Source organism: Agelaius tricolor, unplaced genomic scaffold, assembly GCF_023055355.1.
Source record: "Agelaius tricolor isolate 1412-34295 unplaced genomic scaffold, bAgeTri1.0.p SCAF_38, whole genome shotgun sequence".
NCBI lineage: Eukaryota > Metazoa > Chordata > Aves > Passeriformes > Icteridae > Agelaius > Agelaius tricolor.
The window spans coordinates 5,387,501-5,401,542 of record NW_027269298.1 but is presented as its reverse complement, the minus strand read 5'-3'; the positions used below and the strand labels follow the sequence as shown (position 1 = coordinate 5,401,542).

The 14,042-nt window shown below is 45.0% G+C and overlaps 1 protein-coding gene across 4 annotated transcripts in view; it reads left to right on the top strand.

Annotated features, from left to right (window-relative positions):
• MAPKAP1 (MAPK associated protein 1) overlaps positions 1 to 14,042 on the top strand; it is a 79,632-nt gene that overhangs the window by 5,327 nt on the left and 60,263 nt on the right. For 2 of the 4 annotated variants that reach the window (XM_071453860.1, XM_071453856.1), the window contains exons 2-5: positions 3,046 to 3,230; positions 3,981 to 4,303; positions 7,053 to 7,142; positions 10,264 to 10,412. In XM_071453860.1, coding sequence (XP_071309961.1) covers positions 4,045 to 4,303; positions 7,053 to 7,142; positions 10,264 to 10,412 — 498 coding nt within the window. In that variant the 5' untranslated portion in view covers positions 3,046 to 3,230; positions 3,981 to 4,044. The remainder of the gene's footprint in view (positions 1 to 3,045; positions 3,231 to 3,980; positions 4,304 to 7,052; positions 7,143 to 10,263; positions 10,413 to 14,042) is intronic. The other 2 variants (XM_071453857.1, XM_071453859.1) reach the window with 2 other exon arrangements.

The window sequence follows — 14,042 nt, the reverse complement described above, 5'->3', positions numbered from 1 at the left end:
AATGTGTCAGGAGCTGCAGGAGGGAGCAGGGCCGGGGCAGCGGGTGGCACAGAGGGGCCCTGCCCCACCAGCTGTGCAGGTGAGACCCGGCTGCCCTGGCTCTCTGCAGGGTGGGGCAGTGACAGGGACAGGCACCCTGTGCTGGGCAGTGACAGCGAGGCGTTGTGTCAGATTCCACTGCGCTCGTTTAACAAACCCGGGAAATCCATTCTGAAATCGCTGCCTTTTCCCCAGGTGAGGAGAGCTGCTCTCAGCATTTTTCACGCTCAAGGTCAAACGTTCCCCCTGCAGCCGGCAGTGAGCAGGGCTGGCACACGGCTGCAGTCCCCCCAGTCGCTGCGTCCAGCACGGGGCTGGCTCCAGCTGTGCCTGCTGCTGTCTGCCTGACACCACGGATGGATGGGAGGATGGCAGCCATCAGCTTCAGCTTGTCCTTCCCCTAATCTCACCCGTGCTCTCTATCTCGTTGTCACCTCGTGTAGGTTAACATGCAGATATGGTCCCCGTGTGGGGCGTTGGTGGGGGAACAGGCAAGCCAGAAATCTTTATTAAATAATTGCAGTGCATTGAGCAAGCAGGAGGGTCACAAGAACAGTTCACATGTTGTGATGATGAAGTTGCCTCCTGAAATTCAGCTGTGTTCAGCTGTGTGTTTAAGGTACAGCCTGCATGGCTGCAGATCCTTTTCCAAGACCTTTGTGTCACCTCCTGGCAGCGGAGTCGTTTGTTAGCGTTCCTCGTTGTGCAGGGGTTATGAATGAGCCTGATCTGCATAAAGCCCTGCTTGCCTGGCTGGGAGAGCCCATCCCTGCCATAAATATAGCCGTGGGGAGCTGCAGGAGCAATACTGCTGAGAGAAATAGTGCACGGAGATGCAGCTGTCTGCTGCTGCCACAGAGTGCCCGTGAATCCTGCAGGGTGTTCGGCCTCCTGATGCTGCAGTTTGACATTTTGGGGATGTTCTGTGCCTGCACCAGGCTGACGGGGGCTGCGCTCCCAGGGCAGGGCAGAATCACAGCAGCGGGGCCAGGAAGGGCAGAGGGAGCATTTGTCCCTGGCTGTTGGTCAGACAGTGTGCAGACAGTTTACATAGGTGAATAATGCAGATCAGGAGAACGTGAAGATCCCTGTCCACCTGTGTGCTGATCACAGTGTTTGCCAGTCAGTACATCATTAAATCCCAGCCTCTGTATCCTGTTGTACAGAAATGCCAAACTCTAACGGAGATTTCACATTGCTCTCTCCAGTTTTAGTGTTTGCACAGAGTATGTTTGACAGCTGCCAGCAAAGTGCTTTATTCAATGGTAGAATATTATTTGTATAGCACAAGTATTAGAAGAACATTTATTTTTTGTTTATGATGAAAGAATGTATAAGATGCTGATGCTTAGAAGGTCCCTGAATTCTGTTAAATTTGGCTCCTCCATGAGGATGTGATGGTGTGTGGGTGTAGGAGTGCAGAAGGGGTGTGCTGGCAGATCTCAACAGATCTAGATATTGATTTTGGGTCTGTGATTTTTCTGGAACCTTCAAGGTGTTTGGGTAAAGGTTTGCAAAACTGAACTTTGCTTCTTTGAGTTCTTGTCTCTCACTGGAAGTCACTGTTCCTCAGAGTGGGTCTGTGCCTTTATCAACAGGAGAACCGGTTAGAATTCTGGAGACTACAGCTACTAAATGTGGCATCAAAACATGAACTGAATTTGGGGTCTGATCTCTCTTTTTTTGTTGTTTTTTGAAGGGTATTAACTGTTCAGAGAGTTTCCAGTTAGCATTAATGTGTTGATAAATTAGCTTTAATGCACCTTTTTGAAAATTCTGAAGAGGAGGAAATAAAAATACTTTTGTGTAAAACTTGTGTAGAATTTCCAGCAGTTTCCCAGCGTTCAGGCCTATGGGAGAGGCAGTTGCAGATGTACAGTTGGGAAGAAGCTTGGCTGATTTAGCACGCCACTGTTAATGGCAGAAGTCGGGGTGCAGGGTAGAAAGGTAAAACTCGCATCTGCTGTTACATGTTGTTAACTCCCTCAGCAGACATTAAATCATTTCAAGTACAATAATAGTGTGGGAGGTAAATTAACTAACCATTAACAATCTTATAAATACACAATTAACATGCCAACATTTATATGACACATTGATGGGGCAGCAGTAATTTTTGATTGGGAGTTTGCAGACCTTTCCGACGCCTGGGGCTGTTGCTTATTTAAACAAGTTTTTGCCAATTGCAGGTACACAGGCTTTTCCTAATCAGTGAGTAGGAATAATTCAATTTAAAGAACATTCTCAACATGTGTTTTGCCATGTCCATAAGCTGTACTTGGTTGTGTCTGTGTTTTTCAGGCCCCACTGTGCTGGTCACGCTGGTGCAGGGTCAGAGCCCTGGACACATCAGTCCTTTGGGTGGGACATTTGCCTTGTGGCCTCTCCCTTGGAGGACAGTGACAACTCCCTCAGGAGCAGCCCTGCTTACTTGGATGGAAAGAGTCAGAAAATTAAAACAGAGTGTGGAGTTGTGGTGCTCTGGAGCCTCTGGAGATCCCACCCAAACTCCCACCTCCAGGCATGGCCAGCAAAGCTCCAGGCTGTGTCCAGTTGGGCTTTGAGTGTCTCCAAGGGTCCTGCTGGAGTGAATTTCACTAATAGCAGAATTTATGGGGACTGGTTCTGGAGCAAGCCTGGCTGGTCCTTTCTGTCCCTTCCCTCTGTTAAAATATCCCAGGAGAGGAAGGCCTGCTGCCTCTAGCAGATTTTCATGGGAAGTGGCTTTGTGTGATTTAAGCAGCCGTTTTGCAAGCAGCAAGGACAGGAGATTGCTGGTGTTTCTGAGTTCAAAATCCCAAACACCACATGCAGCTCTATAAAGTGATTTCCTCTGGTTAGAAAAGCGGTGGGGATTTCAAACTCCTGGAATTTACACGTAGTCTTGCCCTGTGTGTGAGCTCAGACCGAGCCCCCTCAGGTGGAGGTGTCCCCACGGCTCCTGCTGCTGCTCACTGATGGACTTGCTGCATGAACAGGAATAATTTTATTTTTTTTCCTTTTTAGGTTATTTTCAGCAGGTAATTTTTTGATCCAGCTCAGCCCACAGCCCCACTGCCAGCTTTGGGAGATGGTGGAATTCCTGGAGCAGGTCAGGCAAGGCATGGAGCTGCCCCTTTCAGAGTCAGCCCGGGCTTGAATTAGATTGGCATCACTACAAAGCCACAGCTACAGAGAAATCAGATAACAATGTGAGCGTGGTTTGGGTTTTGTGGTTTGGGGTTTTTTCCTTTTCCGTTTTGCCCTCTACTTTGTTTCAAAAGGCCACTTGAGTGCTCTGAATGAAATATCTTAGGTAAGTGGCAATTACTGTTTTTAAAGTGCTTCAGAGCTCAGGCGTGTGGTATTTGGTCACAGAGCTTTCTGTGTTACAGCAGTTGCCCTGTGTGAAGCACCATGCAGCAGCAGATGTTCAATATTCTGCCCTGAGACACTAATCTCTTCATGTTTAAAGCTTTTCCTGGAAATACAAAACCTGAAGAGAGTCTGTAATAAGGCACTCAAAAAGTTGGTGTGTAGATGCAGAAGCAAAACAGAAACACAGTTGTGATGGGTGAAAAGAAATCCAAAACCCTGTTGGTTTTGTAAATGGATTAGCTGGAATAGGCAGATGTTTCTGCTCTGGATTCTCCTGGCATCCTCCTGTGTGCAGCCCTGTGGGGTGTTTTGCCTTACAGCAGCCACGTGTTGTGCAGTACTGGGACCTGTCTGTAGGTATCTCTCGTGTCCTGCTGTCCTGGGACTCAGGCTTCAAGCTGTCCTCCAAACCCCCTGTTCCTTCAGTGGATCTCAGCAGCCAGTGTGGCACAAGTGAAGTGGAGCAGAGTTAAACAGCCTGCCCTGAGTCAGTCGGGGTTTGTGCATCCCAAGCAGTGACCATTGGGGATGGGGGTTTGAGCTTTTTGTGTTTGTTGCTGAAATGCTCCGTGTGTTATTTCCAGGTACGTGTGCCCGTGAAGCAAGATGGAGAGGAGATAGTACAGTGAGGTGGTGCCTTGTGACAGGATGGCTTTCCTGGACAACCCCACCATCATCCTGGCCCACATCCGGCAGTCGCACGTGACCAGCGATGACACGGGGATGTGCGAGATGGTCCTGATCGACCACGACGTGGACCTGGAGAAGTTCAACCCCTCCTCAGCCTGTGGGGACAGCGGGGCAGAGCCCCAGGGCAGCAATGGGGACACTCAGGGCTACGTCTACTCCCAATCCGTGGACATTACCTCAAGCTGGGACTTTGGGATCAGGCGCCGGTCGAACACAGGTGCGTGGGGTCTGCAGCAGCTCAGCCCCAGCCTCCCTGGGCCTGCACTGAGCCTGGCTGGCTGGACAGACCAGAGCAGGACTGGCCTGGTGTCTGTCAGACTCCCTTTGGAGGGCTCAGGCCCTTTCAGAGAGGGATATGTAATGATTCAGTTACTTTAGTGTGCTGTCAACTGAGCCTTAATTGCTGTTTTACCTATTCCTGTACAGCAGAACATTGAGGTAGTCAGTTTTATATATATAAAAAAATTCAAATTGTGGAGACATCAAATCTAAATCTAAAGTACATGAACAGTCTTTGATATCTCTATTGTTACTGTCTGGAGGGGTGTTAACTTTTGAACAGGATAGTTATTTTCTGAGAAAAAAAATTGCCTAGTGAGGCATCAAATGTATTTGTTATAAAAGAGAGGATTGAAGTTTGATGTGAGCCAACAAAGGGAATGATTTGTCTGTATTTTGTCTCTTAAAGTTTTATTTCTGAGAAAAACCTTGAGCTAGGGTTTAAGGTACCAGATTAGGAAGTTTAAGGGTGAACACCTTTACAAAATACACTCCTTTTGTCATGGCTGGCAGAAAGCTCTCCCATGTGGTGTTTCATACAGGGGACACCCAGACTTCTGCTTAGACCTGAGGAATATTATGAGCAGGAGTTCTGTAAGGTAAAATACAGGCGAGAAGGTTGGTGTGCAGTGGTCAGTACTGACCTCTTTTTTCTGTGTCTGTATATTTTTTTAAATGATTTCTGCAGGTATTATAACACCACCTAGAGCCCAGAACGCACCTCTGTGCTCTGCTTCACCAGGAAAATGTGTGTGCATGGAGATACTGAAATGCCTTTTACCAGAAGGAATTTGTGAGAGGTTCCAGAAAAGCCAGGACACTGAGGCTCAGCCCAGGGCTGACCATTAATGAAACCACAGCTGCCTTTGGGCAGCCACCAAACTTTTGGTTTTTCACACCCAAAACAGTCGCTGGCTGCCTGTGACAGCGACCCCTCCATAATTCACATTTCTAGCAGGTGCTGGCCATTCCCCTGGTTTGGCTCTGCTGTGGCACAGTCCCACAGTGAAATGGTCATTTCTGATCAGCTCGAGGTGGAGGAACAGCATGGGCTCAGGGGAGGGGCTGACTGTGCTCTTGGATGTTTGTTTGGACAGGGGATGGAAATATCAAACAGATAAAAACGTGCATTATCTTGATTCTAGTCTATGGTTTTTCCTTAATCCTTTGTTTGAGTACTCCAAATTCCTTTGTTTACCTGTTCATCTAACAGATTATATTTTATTATACTAAAATATTATTTATTTATATTTTCTGATAGCTCATTTGAAAGAAAGGGCTTTGGAAGGTAACTTTGAGTTACAGTGTGGCCAGTAACTAGTGGAGCTTTTCTTTCAGAATAAAATATCTATGCTACAACAGTGTTTTCCCAATATTTAAACTTATGAGAAGGGATATTTTTCTTATTTCATTAAGAGGAAACTACCTAGAGGTATTCAGGTTCTAGCATTGTGTGTTAATGCGAGATACTTATCAAAGTCCCCATTTGTGCTTGTACCTTAAACTGCTTGCTTCAGCTGTTAAACTTCAAAGGAATATTTTTTATCAGTTCTCTCATTGACAGTTTTTATGGGGAAAAAAAAAAATCACTTCCTTGTCCACAATTCAGTTCAAAGATCTAAATGTAAAAGAATAATAACAGAAGGGACAGAAAATATTTATTAATGTTTTTTAATTGCTGGAAAGGCTCAGGGAACTCCACTTGTATCCAAAAACTGTCAGAGTAATTTAGCATTTTAGAATCTCTTCTACAAACCCATTTTAGTTAATGAATTATCTCAATACATCAAAATTGCTAATATGTCCAGCAAATTGTTTCCTTTGGGCATCAGCACTGTTAGTTCTACTTCCCAGTCTAATCTGCTTACTTTGAGTGGACAACATCCGTGGTTTCTTGGGGTCATTGTCTTGGGTGCCTCCCATCACGTTTTTTCCCCAAGGAAGTCCTACAGTTAACAGAAAAGGTGATTTAAGTTGTCTGGTACCCTGGGCTGAAAGTTCTTTGGTATCAGAACTATTTGGGGCTTTTTTTCCCAACCATATTTTGAAGATGGAGTCAAAATATATGTAAAGAAATATTATATTCATTTTAGGATTTGACTAATGTTGTGAAGATACAAATCATTTATTTTACTACCTATAAACTGTTTCAGCCTACTGAAGAAAAAGCTGTGCTAATTTATATCGCTTTGACATTTTATAATTTTCATGATTTTTAGATAAAGGATTTTATATTTAAAACTTTAATAGTCTAGTCTGAGTTCATTTATCTTTAATTTTTGAAACGGGTAGAGTAATTCATAACAGTAATTTTATTCCTGTAATGTAATATTCACTTCAGTTCATTTGTGCATTAAAATTCCTTTAAGACCGTTATTAATGATTTATATAATGAAATGTCATATTAATCACAGAAGTTTTCACATTTTATTATTCTCTTCCATGTTAATACTATCTTTATGATCTCTATTAATGTTTTATATCCTCTAATTTCAATTATAAATCAAGAACATTTTCATGTTTTTGTTGGTATTTGCTTTTCAGGGGTGCCACCTTTAAAATTTTATGACTTTTCCCCCTACATATGCAGTATAAAACATCTTTATTCATATAAAGGTAGTTAATTATGTCTTTGTTTATAGTAAACTTTCATTGACAAACTTATAGTTGTAATATTTCTTTTCAAGCTCAGAGACTAGAACGTCTGCGGAAAGAGAGACAAAATCAAATAAAATGCAAAAACGTTCAGTGGAAAGACAGAAATACTTCTTGCTCAGGTAAAATAAAATATCTCTTCTTTTCCTACTGTTTTTATTCCTGCCTGTGATGGTTACAACATCTGCAGTTTGCAATTTCCCCCCAGAGTTTTCAGCACAGAGGAAATGCCAATTCCTTGTGCTGTCCCAGGTGCCAGCCCTGGCCAGGGCACTCAGGGGTTAACGGAGCAGAGCAGAGCAGTGTTGGGCAGCCACTTTGGGTTATGGGTTATGGGGTGGGCTCTGCACCCCCAAGGCATCCCTGGCCCAAATCCATTCCTGAAAAATACCAAAATTCCCAAAAAATCCCCCAAATTCCCGAAAAATCCCCAAATTCCCCAAACATCCCCAGATCGGGTGGCTGTGTCTGTCCCCTCAGGGCTCAGAGGGGCCTGGGCAGGGCACTGTGGCACACTGGGGACAGCAGTGGCTCTGCCCAGGTCTCTGCAGCACCAGGGTCTCCAGGGCACCTCCCAGCCACTTCCAGCAGTGTTTGGCCACTGGGTGCCATGGAGGATTTTGTAGTTTACTTGTGCAGAGTATTTTTGTAGCTACTTCTTTAGATAAGGTGCAAATCCTAAGAAATAAAGGATATATGTAAGATCTACTTAAGTGCAAGCATAATAAATACTGGCTTGGCTTATCTCGCCTTCCTTGGTAAAACTATTATCACTGATTTCTCAAAAAATACTAAATTCTATTTGTGTTAATTATATAATTAAGTATTTGTGACTGGATGTTCTACATCGTTTAAATTGTAATATATGAAATTACAAATCTGTCTCCATTTTCCTATTTTAGAGCTCAAGCTAGTTTCTATTTCTGTTGTATTTGACAGACATTCAAACCTTTGTATGGTCTGTCATGCCTGCTTCTTTCAAAATTTGTGTATATCTTAATGAGGTCCCTCTGTAATCTCCCTTTTTTTGCCTAATTCCTCCTCTCTCCGTGGCTGTCATTTGCAGAACGTTCTCCAGCACTCTAATGTCTTTTCAGAGCAGTGAACAAAGCTGCTCACACGAGCAGCACAGCCACACTAATCCTTAATTCAGTGTTCAGCAGTGTTGGATACCCCTGTTAATGCATTCTGAAATGTTTTTGCCTTTCTCCTTCTGTAAGCAGAGTTGTAGGTTTTAAAGGTTAATCTACCGTAACCTCCACCTCTTTGCTCAGTATTTTATAGCATTTGGCTGATGATGCTGCAGATCCTCCCGTGTCTCCTGCACTCTGAGGGTTCCTGTGCAGCCCCTGCTGCTCCTGGGGACTCTGGGCTCACATCCCCAGCAGCCACACTTGTCCCCTCTGAGGAACGTGCAGGCAAATGGATCAGTCCCTGCCCACTGCAGAGCAGATTTAAATAAAAAATAAAATGTTCCACAGAAGCTCCAAGCTTGGGCTGCTGGCAGAGCTGGTTTTCCTTCTCTGCTTGGCCACTGAGATCTGAGAGCTTCTCCCTTACTGGCATGGACAACACGGCAGCAAGGAGAAGGAGGACCCTTCAGGATGTCCTCTGTACCTTTGCATCTCACATTCCTTCATCAGGATATCCTCTATACCTTTGCATCTTACATTCCTTCATCAGGATGTCCTCTATACCTTTGCATCTCACATTCCTTCATCAGGATATCCTCTGTACCTTTGCATCTTACATTCCTTCATTTCAGAGCATAGAAAATGCAAATTAGCAATGTGTCAAGGAAATCCTTCCAAAGTCTAGCATTCAGCCCATACTGACATGCAAGATATACAGACTAGCTGTAGCTAAAAACCTGCTTTTTCACTTGTACAAGTAAAACCATTGTATTGGATCCCAGTGTCCTTTCCAAGTGCCCAAGAATTATCAGTTAAAGGTAATACTCCAATATAATGCTTTAGATTTTTTTTTTTAAATCAAGTACAAATGCTTGTTAAAAAACCCAAACAACCTAATGGAGTTAAAGTGGCCACATTGAAAGGGATTAAATCAAGCTTTTTTGGCAAATTGCAGCCTCTCACAAGCCCGCTGGGGATCTCTCAGTGCCAGTATTTAGCACCTCTGCCAACTGCCTGAATTTTAAGGCAATCTGCTGATAAAAATAAATGGAGCTTTTGACTAGTTATCATTTGACAGGTTTTAATTTTGCACTCCAAGAAATGAACCAAGTCCCTGCAGATCAAGTGCCAGGTCATTCCCTCTTGGGAGCAGTTCCATTTCCCTGGGGAAGCAAGAGGTGGCTCTGTGAGCTGTGGGGGCCCGAGGGCAGGAGAGCTGGGCTGGGCTCTGGGCAGTGATGGATGGAGCCTGGGGCTCTGGTCCCTGGAGCAGCTGTGGGAAGCCTTGGCCAGCTCCAGTCACAGCTCCCTGCAGATGAGAGCCCTTGGAGCTGATGTGCTGACACACCCAGACCCTGTCCTGATGTCACAGTGGCCTTGTGACATAACAAGTCCTATTTTCTGGAGTTTTTTAAAGTAAACTGGAAGTTGAGCTGTTGTTGAAAGTTCAGCTGTACACTTTCTTCACATAAAAAGGCTTTTATGAGCCTTCACAGACCACACAAAGACCTGGACTCGGATCCCCTTTGTTTTCAGAAAGCTTTTTTGTTTTTATTGTTCAGACTGTTGATGTGGAATGGTGGTTTCAGGCTGGACATTTTGATGAGGGGAGGCCATGTCCAGTGCCCCAGGAGAAGGGGCATGTGCAGAGCTGGCCCTGTGCTGGGCTGGTGCCAGCTGCAGCTGGCAGGGTGGCACTGCAGGGCAGGGCTGCCACGTGCTGCAGGCTCCGTGCCAGCTCTGCTGCTCCTGTGCCTGCAGCCCCTTCCCTTCGTGCCCCCTGCTCCTTCAGGAGAGGGAGGCAAGCAGAGGGGCCAGGAATGTGCCATTCTCCTCATTGTTGTCCTGGGTCTCACGCTGATCAGGTCTGTTCTCTGTGCAGGAAAAACTCACCTTTTTCTTAGCTTAAACAGAAGCACCACTCAGGCTTCTTAATGGTTTCATGTCTTTGGGCTATGAAAGAGTGGTGGTAGATCCTGCCCTGCTGAAGTGTTTGTAGGTTTATTTATTTGATTTTGTGCTCCCTCTTACGATGTTATCTCTGTATGGTGAGCAGCAGCCTCTGTACATCTCCTCATACTGTGCCTCTAATCTCTTTTCTGACCTGCAGCGGAGGAGCTGAGCTCACTGTTTGAAAAGAAGAATTTTAGGGTGAAATCCCCATGTTCTGGGAAGCAGTCCATCCTCTCTGTGAGACTGGAGCAGTGCCCACTGCAGCTCAACAACCCCTTCAATGAGTACTCCAAATTCGACGGCAAGGTGAGAATGGGGGGCTCTGCCAGGTGCCAGGGGTGCCAGGCCCTGCTCCTGGGCTGTGCCAGGGTACCAGACACTGCTCCTGGGCTGTGCCAGGGTGCCAGGCCCTGCTCCTGGGCTGTGCCAGGGTGCCAGGCACTGCTCCTGGGCTGTGCCAGGGTACCAGGCCCTGCTCCTGGGCTGTGCCAGGCACTGCTCCTGGGCTGTGCCAGGGTACCAGGCCCTGCTCCTGGGCTGTGCCAGGGTGCCAGACACTGCTCCTGGGCTGTGCCAGATACTGCTCCTGGGCTGTGCCAGGGTGCCAGGCACTGCTCCTGGGCTGTGCCAGGGTACCAGACACTGCTCCTGGGCTGTGCCAGGGTACCAGACACTGCTCCTGGGCTGTGCCAGGGTGCCAGACACTGCTCCTGGGCTGTGCCAGGCACTGCTCCTGGGCTTGACTTGTGCAGGCTCCACTTGGACTCTGGAGTGGCCATCAGTGCTAATCTAGAAACAAGCAAATGTAGTTTGAGGTCCAGCAGAGCCATTTCTGCTGTTTCCATTGCAACATTCTGGACTGAGAATGAGGCTTCTCTCCCTTGCTTCTCTCCCTTGCTGTTTCCTCCTCCAGCAGGTCAGCGAGGTGCACCTTGGTTGTGACAGAGTCCTGGCACATCCCTCTAGTGTTACCTTTGTATAAATGATTGATTATTTGGCATCTAAAAAAACCCAAAACTTTGACAGATGACAGACAGATGTGTTCTGTCTGTCCACATCACAGCACTTGCTGAATATTCCATGGGTCATGTCTTTGTCCTAGTGCTCTACTGAGAGAGGGAGCAGCCATGGTCTGTTCTGAGGGTGGAAAACTGAAGTATCAGCAGGTAGTATCCAAGGCAAAAAGAAGCACTAATCCATGTATTTCTGCACAAGTGCTGATTTGTGTGACACAGGGAGGAGATTGGCTGCAAACCTGGCAGGCTGTGGGGGTCAGGAGATGGAGCTGATATTGCTCAGTCTGGGGGATAAATGTCTTCCCTGAACTCCACATTGTCAGGTATTTTTCTTTTTCATCAACTCTAAAAACTGAAATATAAACACTGATGTGATGGATCATTGTCATATTGTTCCAAAACAAGTATAAATACTCCACAGATCTGTTTTCTACTGGATTTGTTTGTGGAATCTCCTGTGGGAGGATGGAGTTTGAGCTTCATTACCATCGTGATGGAAGAATTTCATATTCTGTTAGGTGTTCCTGAAGTGGAAAGTCAGATCCATAATTCCACTGACGTTTCTAGGAGTATCTGGAATATTTGGGAAATGGTAACCTTCAGACCATGAAGTTCACATGCAAAAGCTCCTCTTTGTGATTTTATATTTATTAGCATGTGGCAATTAGTGCTAACTCAGGTTTTCAGGATTCCTGGCCTCATTAATGAGTGACAGCAGCACTTTCAAGCTGACAGCACCAAGAGGCCTTTTTTCTAAACTCTGGGTTTGTTGTTCTTGTGCCACAAAATTTCAGTTGGGCAAACATTTAAATGAGCTCTCATGTCATGTATAGGGGAAGTAAAAGTCAAATACTTCTTTATTAAGAGAAATCTGTTATAATTCACTCAGAAACTTGAGATGCTTCAGCATTTTCCCTTCCCTCTTTGGTAATCCAAGCTAATCTTTACTGTGTTAATTGTAGGTGTCTATAATGCACATCTTGATTTCCACCTTTTGAAGTCAGATACTTTTAGCAGGTGTTTGTTCCACTGGAAGCAGGTTGCACTCTGCCTGTCGGTTTGAGAGGTTAAAGAAACACCTCAGGGTCACTCAGTTGTGATTTGCAGGGTCTCATATGAAATATCTCAGATGTGATCTTCAAATCAAAAGACCTTCTTTACAGTCCAAAGGAATTGAATGTGCATTTTGTTGAGTATAATCTCTCTCTATTAATTTTAACACCATTGTTTCTATTACTCTGTTATGGTATCAATAGTTTGCATATAAAGTTTATTCTCTATAGCTCTGTATATGTTATCTAGTTTAATGCTTGGCTGACCATCTGAGATACAGAAGAAACATGACTCCAGTTGTGAGTTATTTTACTTCAGTTCTCATGTATTTTCAGTCAGTAAAAACAGTAAAAATCATCGAGCTTTTAAAAAGTATTTTTAATGACAAATCATATGTCTTGTGTTTATTTTTATTGATAATAGATGAACAGTATTTCACAGAAAAATAATTCTTTCAGGGAATAGTGCATGACTTATTTACATAATTAACAGAGCTGTGTATCTCTGGGGGAAATGGTACATAATTGGGGAAGGGGGGTTGAGGAGGGGCTGGGGGCCTAATTAAACATGTCTTCTAAACACCCCACTTAATTATGTATTTACTCAGGGGGTCTCAGATCTTCAGGGCTGTAACCAGGCCTTTGGTTTGTCCCTAGTTTGGCAGTGCAGGTTTCAGGTTGCTCAGTAACACTCCTGGTCTGTGCCAGGAGCTCAGGGGCTCTGTCCCTGCGTGTGCCCCTGCTCCTGCCTGGGCTCAGCCTGACCAGGTCTGAGATCCCATAAATCCTCCTGGGCTCCCCCTGTGCTGTGCTCAGCCCAGCAGCTCAGCCAGAGCCTGGCATGGGCTCTGGTGCCAGCCTGGGCACTGCTCACATCTTGCAGGTGTTTCCTGCCAGATTTAGTGTCTCTTTCATAACCACTTCTGTGATTTTATGAAATAGTAAAATTTTAAAGCACTCTAATTTCTTCCTGTCCTGATCACTTCATTAATTATCAAAACAGCAGAGAATATGGCTTATGAAATACAGCTGCAGGGAGGCATTCTAAGCAGCTCAGGAATCCACACAACTGCCCCACCACTACCCAGGACTGATTTGTGGTTTTCTGTACATTGTAAAACTTCAGCTCTTAACAGAAGCTACACATACAGTAACTACTCTCAACTCTTTCTTCAAGTTTTCCCCTAAATAGTTAAAGTAAACCTCAGCTCTGGACCTGTTTTCATCCTTTGCAAAGCACATAGGTTGTACTTCTTGGTTAATAAATCTTATATACTCTTACCAAGAATTTTCTATTGAAAGAAACTTTGGTTCTTTGTAATTCCTTCAGGTATCATTGGAATAGAAAATTACTTGGAGGCTTAAGAAATCACTGGCCAAATTGATTTCTTTTGTCTGAATGCAAACTAAATGATCAAACATTTGATGAATAAATTTATGTACATTTCTGTCTACAGGGCTTGGAAAATCAACTTTTGACAGTTAATTGTTTCAACTCGCTGAGTTTTAATAATGCTGGGGAGAAAAGACTCGGGGTAAGAGAGAGCTGAAAGTGCTGTGCAGGTGGCCCAGGTGGCACAGAGGAGGGTGGTGGTGGCTCCTGGCAGGGACTCTGCTGAGGCTCAGGGCTCAGGCAGGACAGGTGCAGAAGAGATCAAAAATGGAAGGAAGGAGTTGTCTGGCTCTGGAGTGAACTGGGGTTATGGGGCCAAAAGCCTTTCCTACAGGCACACCAGGTGTTCTCACGATATTTTTATTTCTGCTTTCATGACTAGCTGCAAATGGAGTTAGAAGGAAGTTTGGCTTTTCTGCTCTTATGGAGTTCTCTGGTGTTTGCTTGACTACTGGAGATAATTTAACTGAAAATG